We start from the raw sequence: 20,679 nt of genomic DNA on the forward strand, positions 1-20,679 counted from the left end.
TCATCTACAGCCCAGGCCCTAAAAACAGCAACACATGCACCTTGTTTATGAGTATTCTTCCCTTAGCTGTCTCTACCAGAGTCCCATCTATTCTCCTATCTCCAGATTCTGCCTCTTAACTGATGGGGCCTTGTTGACATCCCCATAGAGGCCAAGTATGGACCAAGTATACATCACTGATTCTCTACCCCAGCCTTCTCCTTTTCTCTGCCCCTTCCTTACGACCCTCGCGTCTACCTGTATAGCAGCTTTTTGGGTATGCTGGCCCTGGTTCCCTTACTGCCACTTCATTTCCTATCTGCTCCACCAGAGGAACTCCCAGCCACAATTCCATATACACATACCTGGGGACTCAGGGATTCCAGGCTTGCCGCTCTATGTTACGTTCTTTGCATTAAAAATTCAGACCAGTTCTGGAAAGAGGGTCCCCTCACCCCCTGGATCTTACAGAGAGATTTTAATCTTCCTCTAGTTTCTAACTGCATCAGTTCCCAGACCCTTACGTATCTTTAGCTTCTTAGTTATATGTTAGAGTGTTAGTACGCTTCCTTTCCTCACACAGCTTTGTGGACCCCTGCTTTGACACACTTTGAACATTCTGAGCACTTACCCAGGCATGGCCATGCTGGTGTTCCATTCCTGTCTGTCCCATAAAACAAAGGACTCAGACCACTCTACCCCTTTCATGCTTTACCCCATCAGAAGGAAGCAATACACAAACATTTTTATTGATTTCTTTCCTTTCCCCGGTCCCTCCCAAACCACAAGTAGCCCCCCCCCCCAGGACTAGAAGATGCAGAATCCAGACATCTTCTGGAAGGACAAGGAACCTGGGGGATGGGGGTTTTGGACAGTATTGCCTGGTGACCCTGTCTACCTCAGTACTGGATCCTTCATGTCCTTAGAAGGGACAGTGTTTGGGTTGCAGACTAGAGTACTGCCGTTTGTTTCTTGCAGCCCCCTCTCCTAAAGCCCTTCCAGGGATCCACTGCACTTGTCCTCTCTCTGCCTGTGGGTGTACCCTCATTCAGAATAGAAGCCAAAAGAATTTGAGAGGCATCTTCCCTATTAATTTATCTAGTGGAGAATTTCATTTTCCAGTTTAGGGCCAGCAAATCAATAATGCTTGCCAGACACAAAGGATATTTGTATTGTCTCTCTAGTCACCTCCTGCCACCATCCCTTCCAGGGGTGAGAACAGGGAAACAAAGTCCTCAAAGTGTGTACTGGACTGTGTAATGCCGAGTTTCCAACTGAGGGAGTTAAATTATACAAACATGCTTTGGTCACTTGCCAACCATGGCCTTCTGGGACACTTGATATTTTATATCAAGGTGCAGAGGGTGCCAGCATGATGTGTTGGGCCTGCGCCACTTGTGTTTTCTTGGGAACACCAGTCTTGCCATGCTGAAGCATCAGCTTTACCCGACCCCAGCGGTTCTCTCTGGCTCTGGAATGAAAGTGTTGAAGCAGGGAGCAGAATAGGTTATCTGTTTGCCAAGAGCATGCTGGTGGGACCAACGCTATCCATGTAGAGGTAGGAGAAAGCCAAAGGTCTTGGCAGAACATAGATGAGGTATGTCACCCAGCTTCCAAAGTTATCCCCTAAAATCCACAACACTGTAGGAAGTTGCCCAGTTTGGCAAGGGAGTAGAGTTTCCCGGCGGCCATGCTTTCACTTTTGTTTTCTCAGCACTCACATTCCTCTGCTTGAGGCCTGGAGTTTGTCACCTAGCCAAGTTTGATTGCCACTCCTCTGCCAGTGGATTTCCAAGCACCAGGGGTGGCCTTCCCTTGTACTCTTGTAAAGGCCTTCATGTGTGGACCTTTGTCTTTGTCAGGGTTCTCTATCCCTAGCCTAATACCCTCCCACCATGTTCTCATGAACACAGCTTCTAGCCATGCGGTGTAACTTTGTGCTTTTTAAAGTTTTCTTGTTTTTTATTTTTCCCGTAAACGATATTGGACCATAAGCCATTTTCCAATCGTCCCACTCCCCCTGTAAATCCCCACTTCAGATGTCCCCCAACCCCCACACCCACTTGTAACCCACTGAGTCCAGTTAGTGCTTCCTGCTGGGAGTTGCTTATTTTGTTGACTTGTACTTATGTAGGTAAGTAAGTATCTTTGCTGGGAGTTCATGAGTTCAATTGCCATGATGTGTCCCAGAGGATAGTGTTTCTTGGAATTCCTCCCTGTCCTTTGGCTCTTACATTGTTTTTGCCAACACACATACCCACATATATAAAGTTTCATTGGTATAATTAGATCTAGTGTGTTCTTTCTAATTGCCATGTTATATACCACTGTCAGCATATTTTGCTTTTACCTGTGCTTTGACTGCTCAAGCCCATGCTGAGAGAAGATCCCCATGCTTATCTGGTTTCCCATGTGCCTGCACAGGTTTCTTCTAGAAGGACATTTGGGTCTTGGCTCATAGGCTGACCAGAGCTAGATGGTATCCCAAAGGGCCTGTGCGAGTTTAGTTCCCACACACAGTGTCTGAAAGTCCACTCATGCCCAGTCAAACTCAGTTGTAGGCTGATGGATGGGTGTGACCCAGACCTCATCATTTCAGCCATGCATCCCTGATAGCTAGTACATTTGAATAAAAGAAACTTTTGTACTGTTAGCTGCACTTTTTACTGTTTGTTTTCCAGGTACCCGTTATGTGCTGGTTATTGATCATTGTCATTTGTGGTTCCTTTTGGCTGCAGTGTCTGTGGCTGAACAGAAGCTTTAAGTTATAGGTTGTCTGACAAGTGGCATTGTGTTTCTTATAGGGGTGTAGCTTAAGAACTTTCTTCCCCACCTGGAAATCACTGTTTGTTTTTACTATAACTGAGAACTAGTCTCATATATTAATGTATGAAAGGGATGTCCTAGTTAGTTGGGTTTTTGTTTTTGTTTTATCAACTTAACACAAGGTAGAGTTATATGGGAAGAGGAATCTCAATTGAGACAATGCCTTCATAAGATAGGTAAGCCTGTAGGCTGGCCATTTTCTTGACTAATGATTAATGTAGGAGCAAGGGCCCAGCTCACTGTTTAGGTGGTTCTGCTATATAAGAAAGCAATCTTGGCAAACCAAGAGGCAGTGTACCTCCATGGCTTCTGCTTCACTTCCAGCCCCTACTTTCTTCTATGATAGACTGTGATATAGAAAAATAAATAAAATAATAAAGTAAATCAAAATAACCCCCCAAGTTGCTTTTGGTCATGGTGCTTATTATAGCAATAGAAGTCATAACTAAGATGGGAAAATCTTATTAAATAGGGAAAGAACGGAGACTACCACATTGAATACACCGATATATTTTTGCAATACACCAGATTGGCAAAAAAAAAAAAAACAAGTAGATGATAGCAGTGCTGCAAGTTGCATGTAGCCCCAGAAACTCACCTATTGCAGGTTGAGTGTGTCCATCGCTATTAGTATACAGTTTGCTTTTATCTTGTAAAAGTTCATCCTCTGGATATATATACCACATGTGCAACAGATATGTGCAACAGTGTGTTCATAGCATTGTTTATAATGGAAAAAAAATCAACTAGAAGTACTTCTAAAGTCCATCAGCTAGTGAACTTGTAAATCACAGCATATTCATTTAATGGAACACTGTGTACTTGTGCATGTAGGTCAGCTACAAAGTGCATCTGAATGCATCACCTTCTCAAAACAACACTGAATAAAATGGGCAAGTGTTGGGTCAAGAAGATGGCTCAATCAGTGATGTGCCTGCCTTGCAAGCATGAGTTCATGAGTTCTCATTCCTAGTACCCATATAAACGCCAGGAACAGAGCTTAGCAAAGGAAGAGGCATATCCCTGGAGCTCATTGGCCAGTCTTAGCAAACCATTGAGTTCCAAGTTCAGTGAGAGACTGTCTCAGAAAATAAGGTGGAAAGCAATTGAATTCAAAAGCTTTGAACAGCCCCCCCACCAACACACACAATTTAGTTTATTTAATGTGTATGGGTGTTTGGCATGTATGTCTGTGCAACTTGTGTGTGTCTGGTACCCACTAAGGCCAGAAGAAGGTGCCAGATTCCTTGGACCTAGAGTTACAGGTGGTTGAAAACCTCCATTTGGGTACTGGGAGTCAAACTGGTTCTTCTGGAAGAACAGCCAGGCTGAAATACATCTCCATATCCTGAAGCAGTATATTTTTATAACTGCACATGTAGTGATGCAATGTGAAGGAAAAGTCATAATAATAATAAAAATATAAGTACTAGTTACTCTTGAGGACAGAAACATTCCCTGGGATACACAGACTTTAGTGATAATGCTTAGTGGCTGATGACACTGAATTTCCTATGCTGGTGGTGATTACATAGGTGTCTTGTTTTACAACTTCTAAATCTTGTTTGTTTGCTACATTTGGAGTATATGTTCATGCTTTTTTTTTTTTTCTTTCTTTTTTTTTTTTTTTTTTTTAGAGTAGAGTTGGTTGGAGAGTGTTACAAATATTTCTTTCTGCTAGCCTGGTCCCACAGCCACGTCAGCCCCAAATGAACACACAAACTCTATATTAGTTAGAAAGCTGTTGACCATGACTAGGGCTTCTTATTAGCCAGCTCTGCCTTAATTACTAATTCATAACTACTAATGTATATATTTTTACATGGTGTTATCCTACTGTAGAATACCTGACTTAAGTGCTTTCTTGATGGACTCACATGATGATTCCTCTCTGCCTACACCTCCCAGAATTCTCCTCATCTCCTAGACCCTCCTATCTTGCTGCCCTATTGGCCAACAGTGTTTTATTCATCAACCAATAAGATAAACATATACAGAAGGACAACTCCACCAGGAGAGTCTCTGTTAGGATCTTGCATTCAGGCATTTTTTGATCCTATTACAGATAACACTAGCCTGAACTGTGGGAAATACGGCTTTGAATTTCACACTGGTTTTATTCTTGTCAGGATGATGGAGAGATGATTATTAAGCCAAGGCTGTAGTTATTTTAATTTTTGGTGGCCTTGAGAATTAACATGCTAGGCAAGCACTCTGCTACTTAGCTATATTCCTAGTCCAAAAATGTAAATTCCTGGCAGGTTCCTCCTGTGCTGTGTTATCAAGGCAACCAGATAGCTGAATGAGAGTACTGGCTCCCAAGCCTCTATCTTGCTTTATATTCCTGGACACATATCTGTGATGTTAGGGATGGGTTTAGGTTAATGGTCCTTTATAGTTTTGTGTATTGAGGCCAGGATCTTTCTTATCTGGTGTCTTCTCAGCCAGGTCCCAGTGATAAGAAGTCAGAACTCCTACCAGCCTCATGGAGCAGCAATAAAGAACTGTATGTCCTCCGGTATGAGTCTAAGGATGGGACCAAAAAACTCCTTCTGAAAGCTGTCTCTGTGGAGAACGCCATGATCATCAATGTGCTGGTGAGTCTGAGCCTGGCTCTGCTAATGGTGTGGGATTGAGATAACTGCCCAGATACTCTTTTCCATAATGGTGTCAGAAACGCCCCCAGGGTTTTACCTAGTGAGTCTACTTCGGGCATTTTTTTCTACAGATGTAGAAAAGCTTTGTGCATAGAGGTGTTTATTGCCTGTATTATACAGAAAGGGCTCTGTCCATCACAGTACTTACTCAGTGACAGCACGGAGATACAGCTCTCTTAGTTTCTTAAGTAAGAGGTTTTACTGTCTTGGGCCCTTTACATTTCCTGTTTCTTGCTTTGGAAACTACTCCTCCCATCATATACCTATATGCCCTCCACCATTCCATCATTCCTTTAGTGCCTCTTCCCTCTCCCCTCCTCTCTGTCTCTGTGCTCTGTGTGTGTGTGTGTGTGTGTGTGTGTTCATGTTCTCTGTTCATGTTCTCTGTTCAGAAAGTTCAGTCCTATCCACCCCCACCTGCCAGACACGTCTAAATGATAGTTCTCAAGTCTGTTTATTTCCCATTTGGTACACATAACATCTTGTATTATGTACTTATTTGTGCTTTAATGCTGGTATTTTGCCCTTCAACTATGAGCACCTTGAGGCAGATGACTTTTTCTGTTCAGTTTTGTGTTGGTGGTCTGTCTGTATGTGTCATGAAAGTATCTGGCTGTATTCTATGAACTTGGCTTTTTCCATTCAATATGTTTTGGAGATCTTTATATAACACAAATAGACATCATTCTCTTTCATTACTATATATTAGTCCACTGTCTTTTCCCTTATTGATGAACATTTAGTTTTTATCTAAGAACTGGATTGTTAGTTGCAAACAATGAATTTCTTCAGTTTAATTTAAGCCGATTGAAAGAACTGAGATAGCTCATTGAAGTAGGTTCCAAGCTAGTCTTCTAAAAACAGTACTCCAACCCATAGAAACCATTGTTGCTTGCCCCCTTCCAGGCTTGGGTACTGATTAGTACTGTCAGTGTGGAGTGCCCCATGCTTGTGACTCCTTCAGCCCAGCTGCCCCCCTCATGAGCAAGATGCCTGCCCTTAGCTGGGGCTGCTTTTCTATGTTGTTCCAGGTTATGCTTATGTATCTGTTGGGTGCCTCAGTTCCTTGCCCACCCTCCCCTGTATACCAGTAAACTGAGAACTATACACCTGTCTCTCATTTTCTGTTTTCACTTTTCTAGGAACATGGCACACAGCAGGTGGCAGACTTGACTCTGAACTTAGATGATTATATTGATGCAGAAGACCTGAGTGATTTCCACAGGTACTTCTAAAGGATGTCTTTTCCATGAGAAAAGGCAGAGGGACTCAGTAGCAAGAAATAAGGAATGGTGTGGAAGTGCCCAGGAACCAAGTATGGTTGACTGAAGAACTTGTCTCCTAGGCACAGTCAGTCCTCTGTTCTCTTCTTTTTCATTGTTTATTTGAAGACAAGACTCACATAGAAAATGTGATGCATTCAGTAGTCCGCAGATGCTACAGTGGCTACAGACTTGGGTCTAGGCTGACTGCTTCAGTCAAGAATAAGATCCTCAGTGACCAGCAAATACCTCAGTGGGCAGAGATACTTTCTGGTAGAGGCACTTGTGCACAGGCATGACAGCCCAAGTTCTGTCCCCGAGTCCCATAGATGGCAGGAGAGATCTATGAGAGAGTTGTTCTCTGATCTCTACACATGAGCACACACAACACACACAAATACATTCTAAAAAGAGTATGTTCCTTAGAGAAAGTATGCTTATTCAAGTCTTCACTCCACTCCTAGTGGTTTTTTTTTTTTTTTTTTTTTAAATATTTGAGAGCCCAAAGTTAGTTCATGTATTACAAGCCCTATACCCACACTGACACATCACCTCCATGTTGGGGTTCACTCTTAATGTTGTGCATTATGTGAGTTTAAGCATACACACAGTGGCATACTCAGTGTTTTAGTGTCATATGGCACCGTTTCATACCGTAAGCAATCCTTTGTGTTCTACCTGTTCATTCCCTCTCCTCCACTGTGCCTGAGAAGTGTTGATCCTGTTACTGTCTCCATAGCTTCTCTTCCAGAATGTTGTGGTTGGGAAAGGAATCCATACAAACTGTATTTTGATGTGGCCATACTGCTTGTGTTCCTGCTGGCAGTGACTAAAGAGAATTTCCGCTGTTCCACACCCGTCAGTTAGCATTTGGCAGTGCGATAGTGGTGTCTCATTTTTTCAAGGGTAGCTCTTTGGAGATAGGGTATATCTCTTTTCTATGGCTCACTTCTCCATGTAGATCCTTTGTTCAGTTTTAATTTAGGTTGTTCATTCTCTTACTGAGTTTTAAGAGTTTGTTGTATAATGTAGGTGACAATCCTTTATCTGATAAATGTTCTACACATATTTTCTCCCAGCTTATGGTTTCTCATTCTGCTGACATCCTAAACTTCTAATTTTAAAATTTGAAACCTACAGAAGAAAGATGGTTTGCAAAAACACACAATGAATAATCATTAACCATTACCTAGATTAACCAATTTTTTTAATATTTTACTGCTTTTGCTCAGTAAGAAATTATGTTATTTTTATTCTTGAACCATCTGAGGATTATTTTTGGGCTTTATGTAGTTTAATCCCTAAATACTGTAGCATGGAACAACTATGTGTGTGTGTGTTGGGGAGGGGGGAGGGATATGTGTGTCAGGATCTTGCTAAGTAGACCAGGATGCCTCAGCCTCCCTGATAATTTGTTGTTCTGTTTCTAGAATTTTTGTCATTGCAGACATTTTATATGAATGGAATTGATAAATAATCTTGAGTTTGGCTTTGGCTTTTTCACTCAGCATAATCTTGTGATCCATCTAAACTGTCGTGCATAATAACTGTTTTTTCCTCTTGTTTACTGAGTATGTTTTATGTTGTGTATATAACAATTGATTTAACTACTCACTGGCTAAAGGACAAGTTAAATGACTAGACTGTGTCAAGTTGGGGCAATTATGGATAAGGATGACATAGCATTTAATACAGACTTGTGTACAGTTGTGATTTTCATTTCTTTGTGGAAAATGCCCCAGAGTGCAATGGTAAATTCATATTTGATTTAGTTTTGATGTGACTACCATTTTACATCCACTACCATTATACATTACCCTTCTGTGCATCTGTCCTTGCATTTGATTTTATATTTTTTGTTGAATGTACAGCCATCACATACTGGGATCATTCATTTTCATTTCTCTAATAGTGAATGAAGTTTTGAGATGTTTCTTTTCGTTGGGGCAGAATGTCCTTGGAAATTTGTCATAGGTAAATAGTTTCATTCCTCACTTTTTAATTTTTATAATTTTCTTCTTTACCCTTGTTATAGTGCTCATCACTTCCAGTGTTATATTAAATAAGGGTCGCCAGAGAGGGCTTCCTTGCCTTATTCCCACAGTTAGGTGATAAGGGATTTTGGTTCAACCATTGATTGTTGAGGATGGTTTCCTATATTCTTAGTTCTTTGTTAGTGTTGAGTTTTTATCATGAGTAGATTTCTCATATTGTTTTGTGAAATGGTTTTGCTTTATCAGTTGGTATGATTATCTGATGTTTTTTATTTGTTAGTAGTGGGCTACATTGATTTGTGCATATTAAATTAGCCTTGCCTATGTAGAATAAATCCTATTTTATCATGTTGTATAATTTTAATATATTTTAAGGTCAGTTTTAGTATTTGTTGAGCGTTTTTGTTATGAGTTGGTAAAGCAATGCTAGTCTGTAATTGTCTAGTTTTGATATCAGACAGTACTAGCTCCCTGGAATAATCAGGAAGTATTCTACCTGTGTTTCTTAAAGTGACTGTAAAGTTTTATTACTAGACTTTACTGTATTGTGTCTGGAGATGTCTCTGGAGGAGGGTTATGTTTTAGTTGCTTTTCTGTTGCTGTAATAAAACGCAATGACCAATGCAACCTATAGAAGAGTTGATTTGGGCTTATGACTCCAGAGGGATAGGTGTCCCTCATGGAGATGAAGCATGACAGCAATCAGCAGGCTGGAGCAGGATATTGAAGGCTTACACCTTGAAACACAAGTAGGAATCAGAATGGACTGAGAATGATGCATGGGTTTGAAACCCACCTGTGTGACACACTTCCTCCTAACCCTACTCAAACAGTGCCACCAACTGGGATCAAGTACTCAAATGCCTTAGACTGTGGCAGACTTATCATTCAAACCACTACAGTATGGGTTCAGTTTTTCTGTTTGATCCCTACATTATCTGGAAATGCTTGAGTTTCATGAATTCAGAGACTTCTATTTTGAGTTCTAAAGTGGTCCCATATGACCAGGAAACACATTCTGTAGGATCTCAGGTGTGGAGCTTGCTTTATGGAGCAGGATGTGGTTCATTTTTAAAATGCCAGTTTTTAAGGAGCCCTTGAGTTTTGCCCACTTGCTGCTGCCTCATCTGGCCACCACACCTCAGCCATAGCTCATTTCTCACAGGCAAAAAGGGACACTTGGAGGGTTAGTCTTCCAGCATCTGGCTGAACTGATCCTCAGAACCTTGCCTCCACCCCTAGCACCAGGAACCCGGTTCGTCCTCCCATGACCCTTCCCATGACATGTGATGAACACATAATGAAACTGAGTGAGGGTGGCATGGGGATAAGGAGCAGCCAGTCCAGACCCTGTGCCCCTACCCTCACTTCTTTCTAATGGGGTGGTAAATGAGGAGGGGCAACTCAGATGCCTAAGAAACTTAGGCCCAAATCTCGGAGACAGCGCCAGGCTGTTGCCCCCCTCGCCCAGGTCCGCCGGACGGCCCGTTCCCACCATAGTAAACAGGCCAAGCGCAAGGCCAAAAGTTCCCAGGGCCGCCGCCCCCGCCCCCGCCATCAGAGTACTGTACGCCAGATTCCCAACCGACTGCAGGAAGCTGACTCCTCGTCTCCTTCCCGCAGGACCTACAAGAACAGTGAGGAGCTTCGGTCTCGGATCAGATCTGGAATTATCACACCTATCCATGAGCAGTGGGAGAGGGCTCGTGTAAGCAGTCCCCTTCGGGAGTTCCCACCTGTCACTGCCAGAGAGGTGGACCCACTCCGGATTCCCTCACACCACCCTCACACTAGCCGCCAGCCTCCTTGGTGAGTACAGAGCCCCTAGTGGCTAGTCCATGAGTCCATGGTAGGATTTCACTGTCCATCTCATCCTGCTGCCTGACCCCTCCCTGGCCTCCAAGTGTCTTCAGCAGAATTGTTGAAAGTCTTGGTGTGTGGAGGTAGAAAATAGAAACATGACTAGATCAGTGTGTTCTGTTGCTGCTGCTAGTTTCCCTGACTGTACAGCATCCTAAGCTGCCTGCCTAATTTCTAGAGGCTACACAGCCCCTCCATCTGCAAGGATCGGGGCTGCTGCCCAGGGGAATCACAGTTATTACTCTGTGTGGGGCTGTGAGTGATACTTGGGAAGAATGCATAGGGGCAGAAGTGACATCCAGTATCTTCTCCATTTTACTGTGTCTCGTTGTATACTTTCACCACTGACTGCTTCACAAGATGGCCACGCTAGCTGCTGTATGAATGGTGTCCAAGGTCTTTGCAGATTAGTTTAGCAGCAATAGTCCTGGAGATTTCTCTGATTTAGGTGAACTATAGTCTCTATCTGAGACCACATGTGCTAGTCTGGAGCTTACAGTATAGTTAAGACTGGGCTGGCATGGTAATGGGGAAGCATTCACTATGGCATATAATAATAAACACTCAACATCAACTACCACTGGCTTTTTATGTTGGCTAGGAGTTGTATAATTTTGGTTAGCTGACATAACTAATCAGTTAAAATCTTATAATTAATAATTGGCAAGTCAGCTTTGTGAACTCTTATAAATAAAATAGTGGCTTCTGTGGAGAGAATGAAGAACAAGAAGTGCTGAAAAGTCTAGGAACTACTTGGGCTGTCACCTACTTATTTCATAGAAGGGGACTGGCAAGATGGCCTGCCTGAGGTCACCAGCCACTAATAAAGAGGCAGAGTAAAGACTGGGGTCCAGGTGTCTTCACTCCCACCAAGTGCTCTAGCTGTGGTCTCAGTGAGTATGTTGCAAGATTTAAGAGTAAGTGCTGGGCAGTTTTCAAAATGGGTGATTTTTTTAGACCTGAAGGAGTGATGTTCATCACTGAAAAGCTTTACACAGAGCTAGGAACGTCTGCCCTTCACACATGACACAGACCTGTGTGTCACTTCTCACTTTCCACATCTGCCCTCACAGGTGGATTTATTTTCCTAAGTGTGGAGTGGCCTGTATGGAGCTTGTCAGAGATATTGGATGTATTCAGCTAAGAGTGTAGCTGGAGAGGTTAGTCCATTGTAATGGAGAATGCCAGGTGGATGGGGCTTTGCTCTCCTGAACTCTCTCAATTACTAAAAACTGTCTGATAAAAGGAAGGCTATACATGCTGGGGTTTTTTTTTTTTTTTTTTTTAATTTTTTTTCTTTTTAAATCTAAGCCTAACCTTTTATTGTTGGTCTTATCAATCTAACCCACTTAATGTTGCCTCCATCTGTCTGCAGGTAGGAAATTGTCTGCCTCAGATCATGTCCTTTTGTTTTGAAAGCAAATTTTTCCTATGCTTGTCCAGCATCACTAAAAGTAAATCTTTAGTATAAACCCTTATTTAGGTCATTCTAAATTTATTTTTGATCCTTACCAGTTTGTCTTTACATGTGATTTTTAACAGTTTGTGTTCTGCATCTTCTTACTGTTCTATTGATTAGAATGTTAAATCTGTCGTTTTTTAGTATCTGATAACTTTATTTTACTGGTGTTCTGTGATTTGTCTGAGTTATTGGAGTATTTCAAACATTTCAGGTTTTCACTGAAAGTATCCGTGAACACTCCCTATCTAATTCTGTATCTGTATGTACAGACACACAATATAAGAAATTAAATACATTTTTAAAAAAGAAGATAACTAGATTCCATTCGCCTCCTTCCTTCTCTTAGTATTCGGTCCCCTCCTCCCCCTGCCGCCACCACCTTCTCATTTCCTGTCTCTGTTGCTAGAGATGGAACTCAAGGTCCTATACAAGTTAATAAATATGCACTGTACCACTGAGCTACAGTCCAGCTAAATTCTTACCTCTGCTTCTGCGTTCAGTGATGCAGGTTATATTGAAGGGTCACACAGATTTTTGGAGTAGAGTGATAGAGTGTTACTGCTCTAGTTGGCAGCCTGAACCTGGGAGAGAGGGGCCTAAAAATGAAATGGACTAAGTTCCCTGCAATATCCAACTTTATTCAGAGATTCAGACAATTTATACTCTGAGGGTTAAGAAGAATCACGCGAGTAAAGTGTTCAATCACAAGAACTAGACGAATGTGGCAAAATACGTTTTTCCATAGAGGCACATGAACAACAACTGAAGTGACCTCACTCCTATTCGCTACACCTGGGAAGAGTACAAAAGCACATTGCAAGAAACTGAGGTCACATGACTTCATTCTTGGACTGTTCCAACAATAGTTACCTTCCCAAATACTTTTTGTGGTTATGCTTTGCTGTTAGGCTAAGCACTGATTGACAAGTAGTAAATCTTTACAAGTTAGTTGTGTGGAGACACAGACTTTCTGTGTGTCTCTTGCATTAAAGTCTGCTCACCTATCAGGCCCTTTGTTGGCTCTTTTCATCCATTATATTGGAAGATCATTTATTTGAGCATTGGGAAATACTAATTCTGAGATACATCTGCTAAAAGCTCATATGTTTTACTTAAAAATATCAAAAATAACATTCAAAGCTATTATTAATATCAGAAAAGTACCTAGATTTGTCATGAAAATGGTGAATACAAGTTTCCAATTACTTAAAAATTTCTTTTTCTAAGTTACATATCTTGCCCATTGTGTTTCCCTGTGGTCATAGATCTCTTTCAGAGAAAGTGTCAAATATGTAATCAAGTTTAAATAACTACAGTTTTTCCGTTGTTTTTTTTTTTTTCAAGTTAAAAAGATGGTTTTCATTAACAGATGTATATTCCAATTTATAACTTAAAACAATGGTCAAATTCTTTCTCTAGAAGTGCTTTGCTACATGTCATCTTCCCTGTTGTATCACACAGAATATAAAAAGGCATGCTGACGGATAGACATTGGAAGATACCCTTGAGTGAGATTAATATACCCAATAAGACTGTTAGAAAAACCTAACTTTTCATTTGCAAGAGGATGTCAATTGGAGAGAGTTTTTGTTTAGGGATGGGGAATTATGTCTGCTTCCCTCCTGTGGTGCTGGGAGGACCCTGTCTAACTTGAAGGTTATGCAAGTCCCCTGAGTGTTGCCACAGACTCTGTAAGCTCACATGTACATCAGTCCTATGTATCAAGAAGACATTGTTTCCTTGGTGTCATCCATCCCCTCTGACTCTTAAAATCTTTCTTCTTCCTCTTCCAAATAGCTCCTGAACCCTGAAGGAAGCTATTTGTTGAGGATAGCCCATTTAGGGCTAAGTGTTCCAGGGTCTATTACTCTCTATACATCATTCAGTTGTGTACCTCTGTATTAGTTCCCATCGACTGCAAGAGGAGGTTTGTAGGATGATGGCAGAGCAAGGCACTAATCTACAGGGATAGCCAGATGTCCTTAGGAGGTATTTTATTATTGTGCTCCTTTAGAAAAACAATCATTTTATTTGGTTTTCTCCTAGATCCATGGTCTGTGTAGTCTCAGGTTCTTGGCCACCTGAACAGTGCCAGCATGGGCTCCGTCTTGCAGAGTGGGCCTCTAATTCAATTAGAAAAGGATTGGTTACTCCACAGTATCTGCACCACTATTGTACCAATGTACAATTAATTTTTTTTGTTTGTTTGTTTTTAGAACCAGAGTATTGTAAGTCCTTTGATTTTTTTTTTTTTTAAACCCAGGGATAGCAAATTTAATTAAATAATATTTGTATAGCTGCCATTGTCTTGTTCTACATGTTTCAGTCAACATACTCAGTGTGTTCAGCCTCTCAAATAAGGAAATAGGCTCATCTATAATGTGCAACTTCTTGTGTTATAATACTAATACTAAAATATTGAACACTGCCTATTGAACTCTATTATGTAACAGGTATTATGCCTTAGTAAACACTATCTTTTAATTTGTATGGCAACCCTCAGAAATAGATACTCTTGTCTGTATTTAGTGGAAGAAAAGCCTGGGCCTTGTAAATGTAGAGCTGTTAAATGATGAAATTAGTTTGAACTTGAAATTCACTTAAAAGCCTTTGCTTTTTTCTTAGCCTTGTTACTCTCTACTCATCATATGTCAGATACTTTACTAGACTCCGGCAATGTTTGATAAGACATGATCCAATCTTTAAGCAGCTTCCAATTGATGAGAATGGATTGTACCTTTCAGACTTATTGTATGTCTTTAAAACAATGACAAAAGTATGTCTGGGGTATGCTGAAGCAAAGAAAACAGTATTAACTGAAGGACTAAGGAGAATCTGACAGCTATGATGTTACTAACATGGTTAATATTTATTGTGTCCTTACTGTGTTCTGAGTAACCATATTAAATGTAAAGATAATTGTCATAATCTCTTTAATTGCCAAATGAGAGGAGATAGGTACTGAGTCCCCATACTCAGCAGGAGTAGCCTAGAAAACTTTGCTCACTTTCCCCTCCCCCCAAAAATAAATGGATTACGGATGTTTGTCTTTGTTTAGCCTGTTGGTTACAAGTTGTTATGCAAATGGTCAGGAAAAAAGCTAAACAAAGGAGATTAGATTCAGGGTTTTTGTTTTGAAAAGAAAAAAAAAGAAATAATGTGGAATAATGCTAAGATTAGATTAAATTAAGGAGGGAGGTGAAGTTTTCCTGCCAGCCTGGTCTCACAGCCACACCAGCCCCAAATAACACACAGAGATGCTGTATTTGATATAAAGCTGTTGGTCAGTTACTAGCGTTACTTATTGGCTAGCTCTGTCTTAACACATTTCTTTTTTTTTTTTTTTTTTTTTTTTTAACCATACATCTGCATGTCTTTAATACAGATTAGAATCCAGAAATTTAAGTCAGTACAGAGGGCCAGTAGTGTCGTTCAGAACAGACTAGCAGGCTTTTATATTATGCTGTTTCACTCCTTGGTTTCTGAACCTTCACTTCTTTCTGGTTCTCTAAAGTTCATTAGGCACTGAGTTGCTTGAAGACAGGGTTATAAGACATCGTTGCATCCAAATTGTTCTCTGGACCCCGTGAACAAGATAGCATTGAGCAAGTTCAATGCAGGGATGGATGAATGTTCAGTTCCAAAACATTGGTCTAAGGTGGCAAATTTGGAGGTAGCCTTTTATGTTTCCTTGCAGAGCATCTGTTTCTTGTAAAATTTCTCAATATCCTCTTATTGCTTTGCACACATTCAGGACACAGCAGGTTATCTTCTACTCCTGGGGTAGGGAAAACACAGGCTGGTAATAGGAAGAGAGAGACCATTCTTTGGGAACTGTCTGGAACCCAGGTATGACCAATGCTCATCTGCAGGCAAACCCAGCCTATCTTATCTGCTGGGAGCAGTCTGCCATGGACAACACACCACCTGTATCCAGGAGATGGTGGCAGAAAGGACTTTACATTAGAGGGAAGAGGTTGGCAATTGGCACCCGATCTTGTGGCAATTCTTCCCCAGGCAGCAAACGCAGACTCCCTTTCTGATGTTATGACTTCAACAATGCTGTTCTCTTTCTCACTCTTGATATTTTGAGACATGGGTTTTTTGATGGTCATGCTGGCAGTTCCTTTTTTAGCCTTCTTGAGTTTTGGCTTCATTTTGGCCTCAAGGGATGTTTGTGGAATATAACAATTTTGTTCTGAATATGCTTCCTTTTGAAGTCTCAAGTAGACATCAATTTTCTTGCCATCAGTACTCAAGTTATGATGGCGACACCATGCCCGAAGAGTGTTCCTGGACACCTCAGTAATAGGAGGAAGGATTTCCGGCAGGGGTGAGTGGGACTTTAGCTTCAGTGTTGAAGGTTTGCTATCCTCCTCAGAAGGTGCCGTAGGGGGAACTGGTGGCCCGTGGTCTATGGTTGAAGAAACGGATTCTGATGGTAGTTTTGTGGTGATCTCTTCCTCAGTAGCTGGGACCAGCGTTAAAATGATTTCGTCTTCAAACTCTTCTTTAAAACACTTGTTCTGGGCGTCCCAGGTGGAGAGTGACATTTTCGCACAGGCTTCAAAGAAAACAAAAGCCTTAACACACTTCTATTAATCTAAGTATTTCCACGTGGTCTTGGCTTAATGGAGAAAGGATCCGAACCTCTGCTCTCTTGGTCCTACTTGTTGAATCTCCTCCTACCTCTCCCTGAATCCTTCTTGACTCCTAGTCCCACCTATCTTGCTTTCCTATTGGCCAACAGGGCTTATTCATTAACCAATATGAGAAACATATTTACAGAATGACACCTCCCATCAAGGAGGGACTTCATAATGTCCACATTTTAAAAGGAGTTCCCCCAGCTCCTTTATAGAGTATTATAGATTCTATAATATAAATGGACAAGAGCAGATACAAGACTAGTGTTGCATGAACTTTTCTGAGAAAATGTAAGCAATATCTATTCAACCCAGGTAGAACATGGATGACAGTCTAAAGAAACAATTCCACCCAAGTCCTGCTTGGTTACTTACAGGAGCTTGAGCAGTGTACAGCCACTGCACTGAAGAAAAATCTGCCTGTCTCCTATCTCAATAACTGTTAACTTATATGGCCTTAGGGAAGTGAGGGGCCCTGTTTTCGTGTATCTTCCTGAATGATACTTCTCTGGCAGTGGTTCTCAACCCATGGATCATAACCCCTTTTGGGGGGGTCAAACAATCTTTTCTCAGGGGTCATATATCAGATATCCTGCATATCATATATTTACAATTCATAACAGTAGCAAAATTACAATTATGAAGTAGCAGTGAAATAATATTATGGTGGGGTCACCACAACATGAGGAATTGTTATAAAAGGTTGAAGCATTAGAAAGGTTGAGAACCACTGCACTTAAGCCTCCCATCTCCTCTTCCAAGGAATGTTGGTGAGCTTATGGGAGTCCTGTGAGTAACCATATCTTCTGAGAGTTCAAGTGGGCCATAGCCATATCATGCCAAAGGACAGTGAAGAGGCTGACACAGGCATCTAAGCAGGAAATCCAGGACGGAAGTAGTAGTTGCTGGTAAGGCACACAGAGCTGAGATACACATTTGGAAGCATATCTGACTGGGAATAGAATACAAGGATGATACAAGTTTGTTTCTAATTTGTCTTTTTGTTTGTTTGTTTGTTTTTGTTTTTTGTTTTTCTGAGCTACTATGGTGGTTTGAGTGGAAAGGTTCCCAGTTAGTGGAACTATTTGGGAAAGATTAGGAGGTGTGGCCCTGTTGGAGGAGGTGTGTCACTGGGGACAGGCTTTGAGGTTTCAAAAGACTCACACCATTCCAGATGCTCCTTCTCTTTCTATTGTGGCTATGGCTCAAGATGTGAGGCTCTAAGCTGTTCCTTTGTTTCACCGTCATGGAGTCTAACCCTCTGAAACCATAAGCCAAATTAAATGCTTTCTTTTATAAGTTGCCTTGGTCATGGTGTTTCATCACAGCAATAGAAAAGTAACTAAACAGCAACCTTAGCTAATGTAGACTCAGGAGACACATTCCGTGTACCTTAGAGTCTGCCTCTAAATAGTCTTATCATTCATTCCAGAATTGCTATCCTAAAGACTCAGTGTATTTGAAGGATTTTGATACATCTAAACAGTTGTATTGATTCAACTTCCCTCTGTACTCCAGTGTCATTTCCCTGTCCTTGCCAATACTGGAGTTTGTCTCAGGTTTTGAGTTATAGTTCATTTGTTTAATTCCTCCATGACACTTGTAAACCCAGTCAGGCAAGCATACAAGGTAAACCATTTGCAGTACATATAGGCAAAGTTTTATATTGGTGCATAACAGGTTGTTTGAAATTATGCTTACTTATATCACTATTCTATACATCAGAAATATGGATATATTCAGCCAGACTCTGCTCAGGGTATGATAAGATCAAAGCAAAGTCTCAGCAGGAATTCAGTCCTCTCTGCAGGCATTAGGAAGTGGTGCACTCCAGTCATTAGAAGTGGAGGGCCCTGCCTCTCCTCAGCTCCCTCTGCATTTCTTCCTCTGGCCTCCACCATCAGAGCCAGCTGCAGTATACCATGGCCACGCGCTTCCACCTTTGAGACCAGCAGGGCCGTGGGTCAAAGCAGCCACAGAAGGGTTTGCTCAATGAAGCTGTGTGTTCTGGGGGTGAGAGTATAGAGTCCTGAAAGGATCCAAATTGTACATACTGCAGTCTGTACTTCAAGTCCTTCCCTCAAGGTTCCCGGGGTCTTATGCTATGTCTGCATCAACTTGCATCAACTTAGGGTCAAGGTCTTCCCTAAATTCTATTATCTTAAAAGACCCAATCTCTCCATCCAGCTCCAGTTCACTGGAGGCTCCTGAGTGCAGCTTCCTTCTTTGTATTGACCAGAACAAATCATGTTCCATCATGCAATGGGCGGGCAGAGGGGGCAGACAGCAACTTCTAGTGCAGGAAAACCTGTGAAAAGTCAAGACTCACTCAGACTGGGGCGAAGATTGGAGAATGGCAGAACTAGAAACCACCAAATTTGCAGGCAATGAATTTTTTACCACTGTCTGCCTGATATTGTACAGTCTGAAATGAAGGAAGTCCAGGGAAGCAGACATTGGCCTGGACAGAGTGCTCCAGGTCAGCACTGTGCTTCTACCCTTTTCTCCATCCATTTGCATCCCGGCTGAGAAAGACAAACCTTTCCGTGGGAAGGCTCAATGTCTCTAGAGTATAAGGCTGAGCCAGGTGTGGCCTGTAATCCCAGCACCCGGGAAGCTGAGGCAGAATTCCAAATTCAGCTCCAGCCTGGGCTACATCATCTCAAAATGCTACCACCGTCAAAGATTATGAGACAAACCAGTGTGGTTTCTCCTCCCTTTGTCTTAGTGCCATTTGGTACAGTTATGGGAAATATATAGCAGAGCACTGTAACTAAAACCCGGTTTTCTAACAAAGGGTAAAAATAGGGGATCACAGAGAGAGAGAGAGAGAGAGAGAGAGAGAGAGAGAGAGAGAGAGAGAGAGAGAGAGAGGAGAGGGAGAGGGAGGGAGAGAGAGAGAGGAGAGAGAGAGAAATGTAATGTGCCAAAAAAGACCATAGACAAGAACTCAGAAAGGCTCCCATAAGTAGTTGGTGGGCTTATGGCTTCACTTGCAGACTACACAAATAAATGTTTGATTTTATTTCCAACATTTCAGGGCAGAACTAACTACAGGAGAGCCTACCATCCAGGTGGAAAGGCTGCTGGAGACCACATATACAGTACAGAGCTTAGTGGCATTGTAGACTCTTTAGGAACAAAACAGACATGGTTTGTTGGGTTTGTTTTTGAGGTAGTATCTCCCTATAAAACCAAGGCTGGCCTCAGAACTCAAGATTTTTCTGCCTCTGCTTCCTAGCTATTGGGATTATAGAAGTGTTTCCCCATGCACAGCTCAGCACCAGTATTGGAGCCAGAATTTAGAGCCCTAACCCAATTGCATTGGTTGCCCATTAAAATACAAACAAGATTTTTCCCCCCACGTTTTATAACAAAATATTCAAGCTGTCTGAGGTGAAGTCCAAAGTTGCTCCACCTAAAAGAACCAAAAACCCTAGCTCCCAGAAAGATAGTCAACAGATGTCAGCACCAAGAGGTAGTCTAGATACTAGAATTATCTGGCAAAGATAACATGAGTGAAGCCATCTTGAATGGAATGATAGGAAGAGATACCAAATGGAAACTTTAGACCTGAAAATTTTAACAACATTTACCTCACTGCATGGATTAGTAGTAGAATTAATTTGATTAAAGAACTTGTTACTTATAATCAAAGGAAATTAACCACCTGAATAACAGGAAAAGATTGTTTTCTTTTATATTTTACATGTGTAAGCATTTTGGTTGCATGTGTGGATGTGTGCACCACATGGGTTCACTGCCCACAGAAGCTAGAAGAGGTCATTAGGTCCCCTGGGACTGGGAACAGTAGACAACTGTGAGCTGTCATATGGGTACTAGATACTGAACTCAAGTCTCTGCAAGAGCAGCAAGTGCTCTTAATCACCAAGCCATCTCTCTAGCCTCAAAGAAAAGGTTTAAAAATAAAGTTTTAGGAACCTGTGGATGAATTATAGAAGACCTAATAATATGGCCTTGGGAATCTTGAAG

At 41.6% G+C, this 20,679-nt stretch overlaps 1 protein-coding gene across 1 annotated transcript in view; it reads left to right on the plus strand.

Annotated features, from left to right (window-relative positions):
• Psmf1 (proteasome inhibitor subunit 1) overlaps positions 1-20,679 on the plus strand; it is a 31,008-nt gene that overhangs the window by 3,131 nt on the left and 7,198 nt on the right. Inside the window, exons 3-5 of the mRNA XM_051193744.1 lie at positions 5,250-5,402; positions 6,605-6,687; positions 10,342-10,527. Coding sequence (XP_051049701.1) covers positions 5,250-5,402; positions 6,605-6,687; positions 10,342-10,527 — 422 coding nt within the window. The remainder of the gene's footprint in view (positions 1-5,249; positions 5,403-6,604; positions 6,688-10,341; positions 10,528-20,679) is intronic.

Source organism: Phodopus roborovskii, unplaced genomic scaffold (assembly GCF_943737965.1).
Source record: "Phodopus roborovskii unplaced genomic scaffold, PHOROB, whole genome shotgun sequence".
Classification (NCBI taxonomy): Eukaryota; Metazoa; Chordata; class Mammalia; order Rodentia; family Cricetidae; genus Phodopus; species Phodopus roborovskii.